Here is an 18,033-nt window from a genome sequence, read left to right as displayed (position 1 = left end):
ATTGTGAGCAGAGCCTATCCCTGATTCCCAAATTATGAACAGACGTGATGTAATTTTTTTTGCGTAACCTTGACAACCCTTGAAGAATGAAGTCAGTCTTATATGAAACGGTATTAAAAGATTGTGGTGGAAATGTAGGTGGGACAACTAGAAGAACATAAACAGTCGAGAAACTGTCATTTGTTGAACTTGTTGAAAAAGATGGTATGCGTGTGTTTCAATAAGTAAATATGACCGCGACAATTTTTCAAACCCTAAAATACTCTCAAAAATATGACAGATAATTTGCATGTTTGTTTTTCCTAGGCAGAATGGTGTGCATATTTTCAGAGACGGTTCAAGTTGGTTGAAAGATATATAAAGTACCAATTTGGGGGACAATCGGTCTATGTGATTGATGGACGGATAAATGGAATCCAATCTATAAGTCCACAACTGTGTCTAGTTGTGAGCTAACAAAAGGAATGCATCCCACAATGCACTATTACATGGCTTAGATGGACATGTTATCATTTTTTGCCGAGTACAAATGACCTAAATAACAGCTTAAATTTGATACATCTAGTGTCAGATTGAAAAAAATTCTTATTTCCCATCTGTATTGTATTTTAATTCCAGATCATAATAAGGATACAAATGTTATCCAATGAGTGACTGTAGTGATGGTTCAGTTGAGAAAATGACAACTGTGTATTCTGCTGCAATGGAATATAAAACAAAAATGCATGTGGCTGAATGCATGAAAACTATTGGTATATAACTATATGTATATCGACAACATTCAGATTGATCCTATTTCAGTTTTCACAAAAATAACATCTAGTCATCAAACAAGCTGTGTTTTTTATTTTATTTAAGAAGATAACTACCAATAATATTTGCCACTAAGAGTGTAAAATATCAAATGCTTTATGTCACTGCATGATACATGTGATAAAGTTTATTATTTTATAACAATACAAAATTATTTAATTCTATTTGTTTTATTTTGTAAACAGTTATAAAAAAATCATTTACAGTATATAGTCCATGTCATATACCTTGTAACTTGATGAATGACCTTGTTACCAAAGCCAATTGATTTAAACCATATATGCAAGCAGATTTGCTGATATTTGAAGCCAGTCAGCAACCTTTGATCAGCACTAAAACATGGTGCTTTAAAAGGTAGAGGCTTCAATCTGGATGAGTATTATTTTGGTGTAAGTATAAATAAGTAAAACCTTCTTTAAATATATTGGTGACTGATTGCATAATGATGGTGTACAACATTTTGAGTGTAGGACACCATCTCACAAAAACACTAATTTTGAGAAAGTTTACATGTATATAGCAAAACAAAAAGTACCCAATCTGCGACAGGGTGCTATCCTGTTGGTTATTGTTTTTGTGCCTTCAAAAAAAAAGGATGAAAAAGGTATACACACAATACCAATAACAAATTATTTGATTTTCCTATCTGGGGATAATATGCAACAGAGCAAATGTGAAAAGCAAATAGCATCAATATATAAAGTACCCCCAGTAGATTGACTTTGAGAAAATGAAATTACAATTTTCCTTATTCAGGGTTTCAAGCTGAACTGAAAACTGTGTCATGTTTGCCATACTTTTATTATATGGCTTCATGCAATCAGAACACAAAAAGGAAGAAAATTGGAGAAAAATCATTTTTACATCTCAAAATTTTGCTTGATGCCCAATCTGATTAAAATAAGGTCCTTGTTTCAGGCTTTTTTTGAAATATGAATTAGTTATTTTTTTCATAAATTTTATTTCATTTATTTTTTATTTACATGTATTTATACAAGTTTTGGTAAAATAAATTAAATACATATTAAAAAAAAGAAAAGACTTATTTTAATCAGATTGCTCAGTAACATAAAATTACTAATAATCCAAAGCCCAATATTGTTGAAGCATTTCAAAAAATTTACATATAATTTAGTTTCCAGTATAATAGCGGTAATAAGTTTTTCTATAACCTACATGAAAATTTTTCTCCCATAATGCATTTGGCTCAAACTGCTTTAAATGAACTGTACAATATATCTCACATTTGTTTAGTATTTCACAAAATTACATTGGCAAGGTATGTATTACTGGTAGTATATGTGTAAAAATCTTGCATTATTTACTTGTTTTTATACAAACATAAGAGACAACATACAAATATAATGTTATCTACTAAATGAATCCAAGTGTTCTAAATTCTCTAAAGATACAAATACTACAAATAACATTTATTCACATATATTTTGAATAACGTGAAATAATTTGATAAAATCTATAAACTGAAAAATCATGAAAGATTTTGGTCAGGTACGTATTTCTTTTTCCATCTTAGTATTTATATATGCTATCTCCATTGCACACTTTGAAGTAGCCTACGACCAGTCATTATGCTCGCAATCCATTATTTATATACTACATAATCTTAATACAAAAACAAAATTGAAACTGCGTCACCACATCATTTTTCAATTTTCCCTGGGACACAAAGCAAAATCTTTTTTTCTTGGCCTTATATTTATACTTTAAAAAAAATCACATTGAAGAGAAAAAATGTTGGAAACAGAGCATGTTTTGGTAACTATGAACAATAACGATACTCTGGCAAGATTAATCTGTGATCTCAAAGGCCAAATGCTCAAAACCTGAAATAACGCTCTCTGATTGATCAAGAATTCCTGAATTGTTCTGTGTTTAATATTCTCAATCAATTAAACCAGGATATATGCAGAATGCGTGTATACAAAATGATAGTCAGAGTTGTACATTTTTACTCTTATTTATATAGACGTATAGCACCTGTACCTATATGTATGTAACTTGTCATGATTAGAATAGACAACATGTCTTTAGAACAGTGTGCTCCATCCCAACCATGGACCTACCACATCAACTAACAACACTGTATACAGGTAAAATGTCTTGCTTCTGTTAATATCATTTGGAAGACTTTTAATATTAAGTGAAGGAGCACCCAATTTTGACATTTTCTTTTAACTATTTTATTCATTTATTAACCAATAGAAAAATTGTATTTCTAAATATGCAATTAAGATATTGTTATTTCTCATTTCAAGGGTTACAAAAGTCAGGTATTTACTTAGAAAATAGAAATGTTCTTCATCAACAAAAAGACAGCCTCCTAAATTAAAATGTCAGCCAATACAATTGTTATTGTGAAGATATAAAATTGTAAAGAAAGATTATCTATATATAAACAAAGTCGTGATTGATTGTCCAAATATTTATATTACTTAGTAAACCCAACAAATGACTCCTTTAAGGCATATGTTTAATGATAGCTGTGTATTCATGATTGCTGTATATTATATGAAATACTAGACTTGCATACAGTCTCTTTTGTTTTTTTGATGTTTTTTCAATAAGATAAAATATTATGTGAGTATAAATGGTGAAATCACGTTACCACGACAGCCAAGTTAACGCAAAACAAACAAGAAATTTGTTGATGAGCGTTTTAATGATGTCACAAATTGTCGTAATTCACATATCATAGGATTTGATGGGGGTGTATAAGTTTACATTTTTTCAAAATGTCTATGAATACAAGTCTAATGGATTGAATGAATGATTGCAACCCAAAATGCATCAAATAATACAAGAACATCTGGTAAGAAAAACTGAAAATATAGACGAAAGTTATGACTGTTGATGCGCCATGTGTGAGTGTTACATAATGCTACACATTCTTGATCGTGTCTTGCCTTTACCTTTATTCTCAGACACAGGTTGAGTGTTATCATTGGATGATGTTGTTGCTACGTTAACAGTTTGGTCCTGATTGGCCATGTCATACAATGTTCTTTCCCTGTAACCAATCATAATTCATTTCATTAATGATTAATTATTAGTATGAATTGATGGATGGGTTGGTCGGGGCAGGGTTAATGGGTTATTGCTAGATAGGCAGCTGATTGGATGGGTGGTTGCGTTGATTGTTGTGGTGATGAATGGGTGGTTGGGATGAGAGATGGGTTGATGAGTGATTAAGTTGATGTATGGGTAGTAGGGTTGGTGGATGGGTTGAAGGATGAGTGGGTAGTACGGTTGGTGGATGGGTTGAAAGATGAGTGGTTTAGTTGATGTATGAGTAGTAGGGTTGGTGGATGGGTTGAAGGATGAGTGGTGTAGTTAATGTGTGGGTAGTAAGGTTGGTGAATGGGTTGAATGATGGGTGGTTTAGTTGAAGTATGGGTTGGTGGATGGGTTGAAGGTTTGGTGGTTTAGTTGATGTATGGTTAGTAGGGTTGGTGGATGGGTTGAAGGATAGGTGGTTCAGTTGATGTGTGGGTAGTACGGTTGGTGGACGGGTTGAAGGTTTGGTGGTTTAGTTGATGTATGGGTAGTAGGGTTGGTGGATGGGTTGAAGGATAGGTGGTTCAGTTGATGTGTGGGTAGTACGGTTGGTGGATGGGTTGAAGGTTTGGTGGTTTAGTTGGTGTATGGGTAGATGGGTTGGTGGATGGGTTGAATGATGGGTGGTTTAATTGATGTATGGGTAGTAGAATTGGTGGATGGGTTGAATGATGGGTGGTTTAGTTGATGTATGGGTAGTAGGGTTGGTGGATGGGTTGAAGGATAGGTGGTTCAGTTGATGTATGGGTAGTAAGGTTGATGGACGGGTTGAAGGTTTGGTGGTTTAGTTGATGTATGAGTAGTAGGGTTGGTGATGGGTTGAAGGATGGGTGGTTTAGTTGGTGTATGGGTAGTAGAATTGGTGGATGGGTTGAAAGATGGGTAGTGTAGTTCATGTGTGAGTAGTACGGTTGGTGGATGGGTTGAAGGATAGGTGCTTTAGTTGATGTATGGGTAGTAGAATTGGTGGATGGGTGGTTTAGTTGATGTGTTGGTAGTAGGGTTGGTGAATGGGTTGAAAGATGAGTGGTGTAGTTGATGTGTGGGTAGTAGGGTTGGTGAATGGGTTGAATGGTGGGTGGTTTAGTTGGTGGATGGGTTGAATGATAGGTGCTTTAGTTGATGTATGGGTAGTAGGGTTGGTGAATGGGTTGAAGGATGGGAGGTTTAGTTGATGTATGGGTAGTAGAATTGGTGGATGGGTGGTTTAGTTGACGTGTTGGTAGTAGGGTTGGTGGATGGGTTGAAAGATGAGTGGTGTAGTTGATGTGTGGGTAGTAGGGTTGGTGAATGGGTTAATGGTGGGTGGTTTAGTTGGTGTATGGGTAGATGGGTTGGTGGATGGGTTGAAAGATGAGTGGTTTAGTTGATGTATGAGTAGTAGGGTTGGTGGATGGGTTGAAGGATGAGTGGTGTAGTTAATGTGTGGGTAGTAAGGTTGGTGGATGGTTGAAGAATGGGTGGTTTAGTTGATGTATGGGTAGTAAGGTTGGTGGATGGGTTGAAAGATGGGTGGTGTAGTTGATGTGTGGGTAGTAGGGTTGGTGGATGGTTGAAGAATGGGTGGTTTAGTTGATGTATGGGTAGTAGGGTTGGTAGATGGATTGAAGGATGGGTGGTTTAGTTGATGTATGGGTAGTAGGATAGGTGGATGGGTTGAAGGACGGGTGGTTTAGTTGATGTATGGGTAGTAGGGTTGGTGAATGGGTGGTTTAGTTGATGTATGGGTAGTAGGGTTGCTGAATGGGTTGAATGATGGGTGGTTTAGTTGATGAATGAGTAGTACAGTTGGTGGAAAGCTTGATGGATGGGTGGTTGAGCTGGCTGAATGGGTAGAGAGTGGTGGATATAATGGTGGATACCATTATGTCAATACTAACCTGTTACCTCTCGGCATCTCTTCTAGTGGGGATGTTGGAAAAGTTGAAAAGTTTCCATCTTTTACCATTGTTGGTTGTCTCTTTGGTAAAGCAGGTGGTTCCTTTGATGGTGGTGGTGGAGGCTCTCGTATTGGCACTGTATTACCCAATGTACCCATTGGCAAGGTTTCATATAATGTTTCATTGGCTTGTTCTTTACCTTCTACAAATACAAAAAATAAAACTTTAATATTACAATCATGGTTTTGATAATACGCTCAAATTATGTATTAATGACGTCTATATTTTGCTTAGGTATATTTGCATAGATCACTAAATTCTGACAATCAGTGATTTTTCATTTAGTTATATCTGCATAGATCACTAAATTCTGACATTCAGTGATTTTTTATTTTGTTATATCTGCATAGATCACTAAATTCTGACATTCAGTGATTTTTTATTTAGTTATATCTGCATAGATCACTAAATGCTGACAATCGGTGATTTTTCATTTAGTTATATCTGTATAGATCACTAAATTCTGACAATCGGTGATTTTTCATTTACTTATATCTGCATAGATCACTGAATGCTGACAATCGGTGATTTTTCATTTAGTTATATCTGCATAGATCACTAAATGCTGACCGTCAGTGATTTTTCATTTAGTTATATCTGCATAGATCACTGAATTCTGACAGTCAGTGATTTTTCATTTAGTTATATCTGCATAGATCACTAAATGCTGACAATCAGTGATTTTTCATTTAGTTATATCTGCATAGATCACTAAATTCTGACAGTCAGTGATTTTTCATTTAGTTATATCTGCATAGATCACTAAATGCTGACAATCAGTGATTTTTCATTTAGTTATATCTGCATAGATCACTAAATTCTGACATTCAGTGATTTTTTATTGTTATATCTGTATAGATCTCTAAATTCTGACAATCAGTGATTTTTCATTTAGTTATATCTGCATAGATCACTAAATTCTGACATTCAGTGATTTTTTATTTAGTTATATCTGCATAGATCACTAAATGCTGACAATCGGTGATTTTTCATTTAGTTATATCTGCATAGATCACTAAATTCTGACAATCGGTGATTTTTCATTTACTTATATCTGCATAGATTACTAAATGCTGACAATCGGTGATTTTTCATTTAGTTATATCTGCATAGATCACTGAATTCTGACAGTCAGTGATTTTTCATTTAGTTATATCTGCATAGATCACTAAATGCTGACAATCAGTGATTTTTCATTTAGTTATATCTGCATAGATCACTAAATTCTGACAGTCAGTGATTTTTCATTTAGTTATATCTGCATAGATCACTAAATGCTGACAATCAGTGATTTTTCATTTAGTTATATCTGCATAGATCACTAAACTCTGACATTCAGTGATTTTTCATTTAGTTATATCTGCATAGATCACTAAATTCTGACATTCAGTGATTTTTCATTTAGTTATATCTGTATAGATCTCTAAATTCTGACAATCAGTGATTTTTCATTTAGTTATATCTGCATAGATCACTAAATTCTGACAGTCAGTGATTTTTCATTTAGTTATATCTGCATAGATCACTAAATGCTGACAATCAGTGATTTTTCATTTAGTTATATCTGCATAGATCACTAAATGCTGACAATCGGTGATTTTTCATTTAGTTATATCTGCATAGATCACTAAATGCTGAGAATCAGTGATTTTTCATTTAGTTATATCTGCATAGATCACTAAATTTTGACAATCGGTGATTTTTCATTTAGTTATATCTGCATAGATCACTGAATTCTGACAGTCGATGATTTTTCATTTAGTTATATCTGCATAGATCACTAAATTCTGACAGTCAGTGATTTTTCATTTAGGTATATCTGCATAGATCACTAAATGCTGACAATCGATGGTTTTTCATTTAGTTATATCTGTATAGATCACTAAATAATGACAATCAGTGATTTTTCATTTAGTTATATCTGTATAGATCACTAAATTCTGACATTCAGTGATTTTTCATTTAGTTATATCTGCATAGATCACTAAATTCTGACAGTCAGTGATTTTTCATTTAGTTATATCTGTATAGATCACTAAATGCTGACAATCGGTGATTTTTCATTTAGGTATATCTGCATAGATCACTAAATGCTGACAATCGATGGTTTTTCATTTAGTTATATCTGCATAGATCACTAAATTCTGACATTCAGTGATTTTTCATTTAGTTATATCTGCATAGATCACTAAATTCTGACATTCAGTGATTTTTTATTTTGTTATATCTGTATAGATCACTAAACTCTGACAGTCAGTGATTTTTCATTTAGTTATATCTGCATAGATCACTAAATTCTGACCGTCAGTGATTTTTCATTTAGTTATATCTGCATAGATCACTGAATTCTGACAGTCAGTGATTTTTCATTTAGTTATATCTGCATAGATCACTAAATGCTGCCAATCAGTGATTTTTCATTTAGTTATATCTGCATAGATCACTAAATGCTGCCAATCGGTGATTTTTCATTTAGTTATATCTGCATAGATCACTAAATGCTGCCAATCAGTGATTTTTCATATACTGTGAGATCTTTCATAATACATGAAAGACGTGGATCAAACATTTGCCGCAAAAAACAACGATTTGATTTGATATTTTCGCTTTTTGATATTTCAATGTCAAAATTTTTCAGAGAGGAATATGGCATTGAGATATCATTATTTAATTGACCATCATCAAACATTATTCGGTGCGTATTTTCCCAAAAATATATTTGCATTTGATGAATCCCACACAATATTTTGATGACCTTTGTTTGTCCTGTTTTTACATTCAATTTCACGCATAACGACAGATCTCGCAGTGAATAGAAACGATTTATTATATTAGTCCGAATGTTGTATTAAGGGTTGAAACATGACACTACTCTCAGTACTCACTTTGAATAGAACTTTCAGAACCACTGTCAGTATCACAGCTACTATCGTCAGTGCTAGGGGAATAAATCATAACTTGTTTATGTTTTTTTGAATTTCGTTTCTTGACAGTAGAATAAGGAGGTGTTACTCTCTGTGTTTCATCAATCTCATCGGACTTTTTTGGTTCTTCATACGTTGCACCCAAATTTCTCTTACTGCAAATATACACAAGAACCAATCAGTAAGCCATACTAGGTCACACAACTGGAGCTGCTCAATGTAAAAAATAAGTAACTAACTACAAAAGTAAGATTTATTTGATTGTGATAAGTTGGTTCAAGAGACTTACTCAGTAGTTGTTGCTGCTGTCATAGTTAAATCATTCTCATCACTACCAGTAGCACTAGTAACTGACACTAACGAGCTGCTACTACTACTGCTACCCAGTTGATAATCAACTAAGTGTTTTGTCTTAGATGTAGATTTCTTTGCTTGACTGGTAACAATGGGTTGTTTTACATCTTCTTTTGCAACAATAACTTGTTTGGTCACACCATTCATAGGTTTTCTTTCAATACGCTTTGTTGGACTGCTTGCAACTGATGAGTTTGACTGTGTTCTAGCACGGATGACTGACATATCAGAATCGGTGCTGTATTCCTCCATGCCAAGTGCTATTGTTTGGAAGTTTTCTTCATCACTACTAGCTTGATGTCTTTCACCAAACCGCTTCTTTCTTCTAAGATCATAAATTGTTAAAACCATTAATTAAACAAATAATCTTAGGGTGATAAAAATCGCAAAACTTCAAATTTTAATTTTTGTTTTAGACAAATGTTGGGAATCATACAAATATAATTATCAATCTGATTTAGGGCATTGAATGTGTGTAAAGATGTCAAGTCTCACCTTTTCTTTGATTTTCCTCGTGAGGCTGGTCGATATTCTCGTATAGATGCCTGAGTTTCTATAATGGTGGGTACAAATCTATTGGGACTGGTCATAGTGGCTGTATTACTAGTAACTGTGTTGTCACCCTATAGAAAGACAATCAATGTGATATACACAATAACAATTACATGAATTGTAATAATAAATCTGTTTGGAAACTTGCCAACACTGATAGGGTTATGACTACAGTTTTAGTCCTATCTAAAACAGTTGTACACACTAATAATTCATTCTAACACATTAATATGTATTCAATATTTTTCCAAGGAATTCCACATGATATTCATCAAAAACTAAAAACTTGTAGATGCCAGCCACTACAACAATATAGCTATTCAGAAAAATGACATTTAATATGTTGATCTGAGCACATTAGGCTTGACCAATCAAATGATCTGAGCACATTAGGCTTGACCAATCAAATGATCTGAGCACATTAGGCTTGACCAATCAAATGATCTGTACTGTGAGAAAGTATCAGCATTTTATTCATATAATTTGGCAACTTGAAATAAGATTGTGAAAAATGTATTTAGAACAGAAAACAAAAAAACAAACTTGCAACTAAATAATGTGTACAGACACACACACATTGTCTCACTTGCAACTGAACAAAAAGATGTTGGCTGCAGAAAAGTGAATTGCTTACTTTCATGCTCATTGGTATTGCAAGATGGGATTCACTTACTATCCACATAATTTCAATACAGCAGGCACAGTACAGTAGTACCAGTAGTTACCATCCTGACATGCTGTACATTGTAATAATAATAATTATAATGTCATCCCACACCCTATAGCTACCTGCTATTTGGTACTCACACTTACCATTCAGAGTTGGTGTTTTCTGACAGGCTGTACATGTCTGTCACCCCACACCCTATAGCTACCTGCTATTTGATACTCCCACTTACCATTCTGAGTTGGTGTTTTCTGACAGGCTGTACATGTCTGACACCCCACATTCTATACTCCCACTTACCATTCTGAGTTGGTGTTTTCTGACAGGCTGTACATGTCTGACACCCCACATTCTATACTCACACTTACCATTCTGAGTTGGTGTTTTCTGACAGGCTGTACATGTCTGACACCCAACATTCTATACTCCCACTTACCATTCTGAGTTGGTGTTTTCTGACAGGCTGTACATGTCTGTCACCCCACATCCTATAGCTACCTGCTATTTGATACTCCCACTTATCATTCTGAGTTGGTGTTTTCTGACAGGCTGTACATGTCTGACACCCCACATTCTATACTCCCACTTACCATTCTGAGTTGGTGTTTTCTGACAGGCTGTACATGTCTGACACCCCACATTCTATACTCACACTTACCATTCTGAGTTGGTGTTTTCTGACAGGCTGTACATGTCTGACACCCCACATTCTATACTCCCACTTACCATTCTGAGTTGGTGTTTTCTGACAGGCTGTACATGTCTGTCACCCCACATCCTATAGCTACCTGCTATTTGATACTCCCACTTACCATTCTGAGTTGGTGTTTTCTGACAGGCTGTACATGTCTGTCACCCCACATCCTATAGCTACCTGCTATTTGATACTCCCACTTACCATTCTGAGTTGGTGTTTTCTGACAGGCTGTACATGTCTGTCACCCCACATCCTATAGCTACCTGCTATTTGATACTCCCACTTACCATTCTGAGTTGGTGTTTTCTGACAGGCTGTACATGTCTGTCACCCCACATCCTATAGCTACCTGCTATTTGATACTCCCACTTACCATTCTGAGTTGGTGTTTTCTGACAGGCTGTACATGTCTGACACCCCACATTCTATACTCACACTTACCATTCTGAGTTGGTGTTTTCTGACAGGCTGTACATGTCTGACACCCCACATTCTATACTCACACTTACCATTCTGAGTTGGTGTTTTCTGACAGGCTGTACATGTCTGACACCCCACATTCTATACTCACACTTACCATTCTGAGTTGGTGTTTTCTGACAGGCTGCACATGTCTGTCACCCCACACCCTATAGCTACCAGCTATTTGGTACTCTAATGCATCACTTAGTTTAGCTACCAATCGTTCCTGATCAACAGTGTCCATTTGATGAGACTGTGATAAGATCATTAGTGCATGTTTGTATTGTGATATAGCTTTCTCTATGTTGCCTTGTTGGAAGCTGACAGCTGCAAGTCCTTCGTATGACTGCCATTGTGATTTCTTGTCACCTGTTTTGGTAGAATAGAAAAATTAGTAAACAGTTACAAAAAGGTAAACAGCACACAAGTAAGATAAATCTGTCTGGGACGAATTCTTGTATCAATATTTAGCAGTCTGAAAATAGTTTCATTTGACATTTTAAACGAAAATGTAGTTTTTCATACACTTTTGTAATTGTACTAGCGGTTATATATGTCAGCGCTCCACGAAGTGGTCCGACTCGAGTGAGAGTAGATGGCACAAGCTGAGGTGTGCATGAAAGGGGAGGGACTATGCGTAAACATTCCAATAACTTCCTTAGTGTACATGTATGTGCACAATAAAAAAGACGTTTTCAGTTACAGGGCTTGTAAACTTGCTCGATTCTTATTTTTTCAGCGCAAACAGAGGTGAACTCGGTCAGTTACGAGAAGGGAAAATGGATGGTTTTCACCCCATTGTCAATGACAAGATGAACCAAGCTGTGGGTACTGCCCCAGATTAGTTTATTGGCGGATGTGACAGGCCTGGCTGGTCATGATAATAGCGGGGTTCGTTTGAGGGGCTCGTCAACATATAATTCCCTGACAATATGCTATGAATATGTCAATACTTCTTGAATTTGATATATGACGTTCTCAACAATTTTAAAAGTATAAATGTGTCTCGAAATAAATAAATTGAAAGATCCAGCAAACTATACTCCCGCAATGAAATGATTGTTGACAGATAACATTGCGGAAAAAAAGGTATGCGTGTCCTTGTTTTGTAACGCATGAATCACACATATATTCATGTATATTTGGCATTGGGCAACTGGGTATGCCTGTTCCACACAGCCGCATCACGAAGATTTTTGTTGGAGCCTTTTTTTTCATGTTGCATAGCATCATTATTGCCGAGCCGACAAGACATGTTATGGCACACATTATACTATGAGATACTATACATTGTGTATGTCATTCAAATAAACCACAGTTTTTGTTGCAAGCACTGAACTTAATAAGGAGCTCTATGATGCAAGTAAGAAAACTGCTTTAAAAAGATTGCAGGAGCCCAGTGAGCGTTGAACGTGATTCAATAAGTCCTTTCAAATCAGATAATAGCATAATGTATGCTTACGGAATTGACACCCTCGGTTGAATGATAAAAGCTACTGTAGAATACTTTATTTTCGCTCGGAATTTATTTTCGCTGAAGGGATGATTCCGTGAAAATAAAATCCAGCGAATATACTTTTTTTCCTATATTTCACATTAAACTCATCAAAAATCAGTGAAAATAAATTCCATACAAAACACCCAAAAAGCCTTTTCAGCGAAAATTAATTCCAGCGAAAATAAAGTATTCCACAGTATGTACCAAGTAAACCATGCAAATTACATTTCCCATCATGCATTGGTGCAATCCCTGGGATTGCGGAGCTGCGCTTTAACATGTATGAGAATGTATTAAGAATGAAAAGGACAGGACAACTTTATGAGTAGGTGTTCATTGAAAAAAATCCACTGACTTGCTTACATTAGAGAGATGTAAGTTTTGTGTGCAATTCAATGGACACCCTGAAATGCTGAAAACTAGATGACAGTCAAATCAACATACATGCTTGGCAATGTTTGACTGTTTGCTAACAATTTCTGACTCAATATAACATAATTGTTGCATTTGGTATATGGCACATACTACTTTATACAACACATACAAATTATATCAGACAATACTGCTTTAAACATAAAGACATACAAAGAGAACTAGTACCTGCATCCTTAGCTGCCTGTAAAGAGTGCAAATAAGACTCCCCAGCTGACTCATAATCTCCAAGTTGACTAAATGCAAATGCCAAGTTACTGAAACACTGCCCTTGTCCATTTCTATCACCCAACTCATCTAATGAGAATAACATGGAATATGTTAGTACACATAGAGTGTATTTCATCTCAACAGTATTCAAATATAATCTCAACAATCAAAGTGCTTCTGATTTAGAAGATACATTGTATTTGATATTAGGTACGATCAAACTTAACAATGTCACATTCACATTTATAAACAAAATAAATATGGAAATGAAGGAGTCACAGGCTACATATTTTTTATTCAGCTTTCTTCATAAGTCTTGATTTCTTTTTGATGACCTTTCTCTCCAGCAGTCAAAATTTATATATCATAAATTATGCATGTGATGCACACAGACTAAAGAATAGATGTGTCAAATTACAATTTTGGAAATAAAACAAGCCGCAATGTTTTCAGTTTTTTTATGCAATCACAGAAGTTTTATTTCTGAAGTGGGATAGAATTCTTTTTTCACAGCCAGTATGAAAAGTATGATTAAAATCTGATATATTGTGCGGCATGAATTTTATTTTATTTTTATGTTTTTATTATTAGTGTATACATTTTATTTTGTATTACTTCCACTATTGCAACATATAGCCCTTGTGGGCTTTTGGGATTACCAAAACTTTTAAAAAACTATCAGCAAATAAATAAGAAATCCAAATAAAACAAAAACTATTTTTAACTTTTTTGAACCAGAAACAAACCTATTTTACCTAATATTACAAACACAATGGTTCCTATTATTAAGAGCGCTCACATACATTGGTTGCTAAGAAACATTATGGCCAAATTTTAATACAATGTTACAATATCATTATTTGTTGCATTTACAGATAAAAAGTATTTACTTGCCAATGTTAAATATAAATGATGTATTTGACGATTTTGACCTAATCATGATCCTTCATATTCTTATTATGACATGCATTTATGTTGGTTTTATAGGAAATGTATCAACCACACATCGTCATCTGCTATATGTATAGATGTTGATTTGTGGGCACTATTTGGTTTTAATTATTGAGACACTCCTGGCTTCCCATAGTCAAAAGAATATTGCCATTACTTACTGTGTAATGACGCAGCAGTTTCATGGAATCTCAAGGCTCTCTGATAATCACCGAGTGAGTTATAAACAGCACCTAGGTTTTGTAATATCACTGCCTCTCTCTTCTTATCACCATGTATGCCCCTTACTAATGGTAAGGCGAGTTCAAAGCACTGCACTGCCTTGGAGAATTCTTTGATCTGTACGTAACCAAGTCCTAAATCATGATAAATTTTACCTGCAATGAAATTAAAAAGGCGTTGAGAAAAACTCTCATTATATGGTGACATACAAGACATGAAATATGTTCACAGCCCTTAGTCTTTTCACCACCAGACTTTCTCGCCCAAATTTGTCGGCATGTTGTTTTTCCTTATATTTTTCAATATTTCTAGAAATGAACCCTAATTTTAGAGCCAACAGACAAAATTTGAGTCAATTTTCAGCTTTTAATTTAAAAAATTCTACTTTTTTTGTCCCAATCTTCTGAAGAAAGGTGCAGACTATAAAAAGAACTATTTTGTGAATTTTTGATGAAAAGAGGGAACTGGTGGTGAAAAGTTTAAATATTCATAAACTGCTATCAAATTTTGGGATATCAGAATATTATAAAGTTCATAATAACAAAATGTTGTAAAAGTCACTGACAGGGAATAGTTAACTGCAACCAAATTTTACGATTTTCACGAAATTCGTACAGGTACATATATTAACTAAAAACTGTATAATACCATACCGGTAAACTGCATTATTTTTGTGAGAGGCTACAGAAATATTTGGACATTTAAGACAGCTAGTTGCCATGAAAGATCATCCCCCCATAAATGTGTCAAATCATGTCATATCACAAAAATTGATAATGACGACAATTATTAGTAAATGGTTTTATAGTATCTTGACACAGTTGTCATCTAAATTGGATAACTGTAGTGCTATTTACCTAATTTACTGATTTGTTCTTGTTGACCGCACAATTGTAAACAATCATCCAATATTTTAATAGTGGAGATAGTATCCTTGGTGTGCATCAAACATTTTGCCTGGTCACAAAGTACAGTAATTTGTTTCAACACATCATTCACATCTCTATATTTCTCTGCTGCTTTTTGATATTCCTGTTCAGCCTGTGAAAATTTCTTGAGATATTTATAGACAGTGCCTAGTTTACAGTGAGTCTCGGACACCATGAGGACATTTCTCTCTTCTGTGTATTCTTGAATAGCTTTCTCATAATTCTGGATTGCTTCGTTGTAGCTCTGTAGCGCATAATGTGCAAGTCCAAAGTTATAAAACAAGTCTCCATTAGATTCGCTGTCTTTAGTGTTTTCAGGCGGCACAGCTTTTTCAAGCAGCTCAATTCCTCTTTGTGGTTGTCCGGTAGCTATGTAGACGGCACCAAGATTAAAAGCACATGCTCTCACTGTGAATGCTTCACTTAATTCAACTGCTCTGTTATAAGCGTGTTCAAATGCCTCTGTAGCTTTATTCATATGTCCATTGGATAATTCTTCATTTCCAGTCTTTGTATACTTGTCAATATCAGTGTATAAAAACGTCTGTCGTGGCGTTCTTGTTTCTGGTGGTATTGATTCTCGTGGAAGTGCTCGGATTTCTCTCCTGGGTGATATTTGCGGTGATTTGGTTGTTTGTGTTCCAGGGTGAAACATATCTGCCTGTACATCCATATTTCACAAAATATTCTTAGATATTCTGAAAGACAAGTCACTTCAATCTTAATTATTCAAACAAAATTTAAATTTTAAGCATTATTATTTTTATTAATACACTCTGAATCATGAAGACATGAACAGCATTTAAGTCAATTCATTAAATATTTATAAAACATTTACCCCAGAAGATCTTCACACTTTTATTGGCCATTTTTAGTACTGGTAATGCCTATTACCCATGAGTCTTTGCAGGTTTCTTTCGATCACTGGCCAATTTACTGTCATGTATGTGAAAGATATTCTATGCGAGTGGTATCCACTAGGACAATGTGATTGGTCAAGTTGTTTTCAATCAATCAAATAAATTTATAAAACATTTAGAAATATTTTATATAAAAATTATTCATACTTCCATGTAATAAAGTGTATATGAACAATGAGTATAATTAATACTTGGTAATTTAGCTTAATTCTGAATATATATTATGACATCATACCTAACATACTGTTACTGTAGAATACTTTATTTTCGCTTGGAATTAATTTTCGCTATTTTCGCTGAAGGAATGATTCAGTGAAAATAAAATCCAGCGAATATACCTTTTTTCCTATATTTTACATTAAACCCATCAAAAATCAGTGAAAATAAATTCTATACAAAACACCCAAAAAGTCTTTTCAGCGAAAATAAATTCCAGCGAAAATAAAGTATTTCACAGTATTTCATGAAGGTATGAATTTGTTTCATATATACATTGTATTTATAAATGTTTTATACTGCCAAAGATATTAGAAAACCACTAGACTAACCACAGCATGGGAATCTTCTGGATAAATATATGATAAATATTCATGAAATGCATGTGAATGGACAAATTAGGTGATGCGGCCAATGAGATGAATACTGGATTTTGATTTATCAGAAAGTAATCTCAAAAAAAAAAGCACTAACAATTATTGTACACTGGATCATTCCATATGACTTATTTTAATTTAACCAATGATACGCCTCAGTCATTTATTTACAGTTTTTAAGGCAGTTTCACCACTAAATATAATTAACAAACAAATAGTTCAATGTCAATATTTGTAAGGTACATGTATTAAGGTTGCACCTGTTTACTGCTATTGTATTGTTACGCATAGCGCATTACCAAGATTACATGCTTGTCGTATTTAAAAATTAAATGTAGTGACTGAGAAAATGGAATAGTTGAATCCGTATCTCTGTTGGACACACACGCCACCAAATAAGGATAACTCAGTATGGATTGGAATAGTAATACCATGACATGAAGGTGGCGATTGTTCAGACTACATAAACACGCACACAAGTCCCCCCCCCAAAGCAACAGCAACTTCCATATGAACCACTGATATACGTGTTGTAAACGGTATTTTTGCCAGTGTACAACATGACAAACAAAGCTGCTATATCGTGGTCGTGTCAACCGATCAATCTCTCAGTTCTAACTATCTAATCTTGGATTGTTCTTGATAGATCAGTCTATACTGCAAACAAGACAGCTTACCTTATGAAACGAATCCTAACAAATTAGACAGTCTCTCCATTACCTGGTTTCCATGTTTAGAAATAAATAGTACACCAATGACGTCACACGCAGCAACAACGCTAGCGGCGCACTCCA

General features: G+C 34.6%; 1 protein-coding gene across 1 annotated transcript; it reads right to left on the bottom strand.

Annotated features, from left to right (window-relative positions):
* Positions 1–831: 831 nt before the first annotated feature.
* Positions 832–17,993, bottom strand: LOC102802728 (uncharacterized). Its single transcript, XM_085506877.1, has 10 exons — positions 17,917–17,993; positions 15,655–16,424; positions 14,737–14,952; positions 13,583–13,711; positions 11,600–11,853; positions 9,602–9,729; positions 9,042–9,431; positions 8,714–8,907; positions 5,769–5,970; positions 832–3,841 (listed from the first exon to the last, which is right to left on the bottom strand). The coding sequence occupies exons 2-10, from the start codon at positions 16,397–16,399 to the stop codon at positions 3,703–3,705; spliced, it is 2,397 nt and encodes a 798-aa protein (XP_085363003.1). The 5' UTR covers positions 16,400–16,424; positions 17,917–17,993; the 3' UTR covers positions 832–3,702.
* Positions 17,994–18,033: the final 40 nt, after the last annotated feature.

Source organism: Saccoglossus kowalevskii, chromosome 13, assembly GCF_978046115.1.
Source record: "Saccoglossus kowalevskii chromosome 13, keSacKowa6.1, whole genome shotgun sequence".
NCBI lineage: Eukaryota > Metazoa > Hemichordata > Enteropneusta > Harrimaniidae > Saccoglossus > Saccoglossus kowalevskii.
The sequence above is the reverse complement of the archived record's forward strand: the minus strand, read 5'-3'. Positions and strand labels throughout refer to the sequence as shown.